Source organism: Sceloporus undulatus, unplaced genomic scaffold (assembly GCF_019175285.1).
Source record: "Sceloporus undulatus isolate JIND9_A2432 ecotype Alabama unplaced genomic scaffold, SceUnd_v1.1 scaffold_30229, whole genome shotgun sequence".
Classification (NCBI taxonomy): Eukaryota; Metazoa; Chordata; class Lepidosauria; order Squamata; family Phrynosomatidae; genus Sceloporus; species Sceloporus undulatus.
Window position 1 is genome coordinate 1 of NW_024833142.1, and position 1,320 is coordinate 1,320.

The following is a 1,320-nucleotide window of genomic DNA, read 5'->3' on the forward strand; positions in this document are numbered from 1 at the left end:
TTTTTTTGGAGGTGGGATGATAAAGCCCAGAATCCCCCCACAGCCCAGCATCCCATACTGGGATTTGTCATCTTCAAAAGCCCCTTTCCTGCCACACCAAACCTCTGCCATCAGTCTCATTCCTTCCCTTAGGAGGAGCTAGCTGGGGTTGAGGATGCTGGGCTTTGCCATCCCCCAAAGTGACTTTCCTGTCATCCTTTCCTTTCCTCCCTCTAGTGGAGTTGGTTGTTTGCAGTGGAGACTGGGCTTTGCTGTCCTCCACTTTCCTCTCAGAGAGGGAGGAAAGGGCCATAGGGGATACTGAGCTTTATCATCTTCAGAAGGCACTGTAAACCTCTACCAGCCCCCATCTCCCCTGGTGGAGATGGTTGGTGGGGATACTGGGCTTTGTGGCCATGCTTTTCCTCTTCCCTCCCCCTCGCTCTTTCCTCTCTAGAGGCCACTCGGCCCCTGGGACCCCGCAAGCGGAAGCGGACCACCTTCAGCCGGGGCCAGCTGAGTGAGCTGGAGAGGGTCTTTGCCGCCTTGCCCTACCCAGACATTGGTACCCGGGAGCGCCTGGCCGAACTGACCCAGCTGCCAGAGGCCAAGATCCAGGTAAGACCCCCGACCTACTGCCCGGCTTTTGGGGGGAAGACGCCTCTGCCCTTTTTACTCACCCTTTTTCTTGCTGTGCCAGGTCTGGTTCCAGAACCGCCGTGCCCGCAGGATCAAGACGGCGGGTGGGCTCCGGCGATCAGTCCCCAAAGCGGCCCGTCCGGGGGCCTCTGTCCTTCTTGAGGGTCAAACCTCCTTCGACTCAAATCCTTCTGTGCCCCATTTCTTTGGCTGGGGGGACGAAAAGGAGGTTGCGGCCATCACTGCTCCTGCGCAGCCTTCTTCGTGTTGGCCTCCTGCAAACTCCATCCAGGAAGAGGAAGAGGAAGAGGAAGGAGAGGCCACCGCTGCGGCTTGGGCCACCTTGACCGGTGGGTGGGAGGCCTTCCCAGCCCCTCCGACTTCCCTGGGGTCCATTTCAGAGCTCATCTACAGCGCCGCTCTGGTTGCTAACTTGGGAGAGCTCTAGTGCGGCCCCTCAAGAAGAGGAGGGGGAGTGCTGGCTGGGGTCCGATAAGGTCACTTTGGCAGGGATTGGAGGCCGACAGTGCCAAAAAATCTCCCTTTGGGATAGAGGACTGCAGAATCCCCCAGCTGACTTTGAGGCTTCTCGTCCCCCCCCCTTACAAAAAAGGGAGCTTTCTTACACTCTGGCTTCCAAAGAAGCACAAGGCTGGAGTTTGAGGTTACAAAACACATAGGATTACCGGAGTATTTGTAACC

General features: G+C 57.6%; 1 protein-coding gene across 1 annotated transcript; it reads left to right on the forward strand.

Moving 5' to 3' along the window:
- Nucleotides 1–294: 294 nt before the first annotated feature.
- On the forward strand, nt 295–1,314 carry SEBOX (SEBOX homeobox; the record flags this gene model as incomplete). The annotated part of the gene is made up of 2 exons (XM_042444743.1): nt 295–597; nt 680–1,314. Coding segments are annotated over 2 exons (690 nt in total), but the record flags the coding sequence as incomplete, so codon positions are not given.
- Nucleotides 1,315–1,320: the final 6 nt, after the last annotated feature.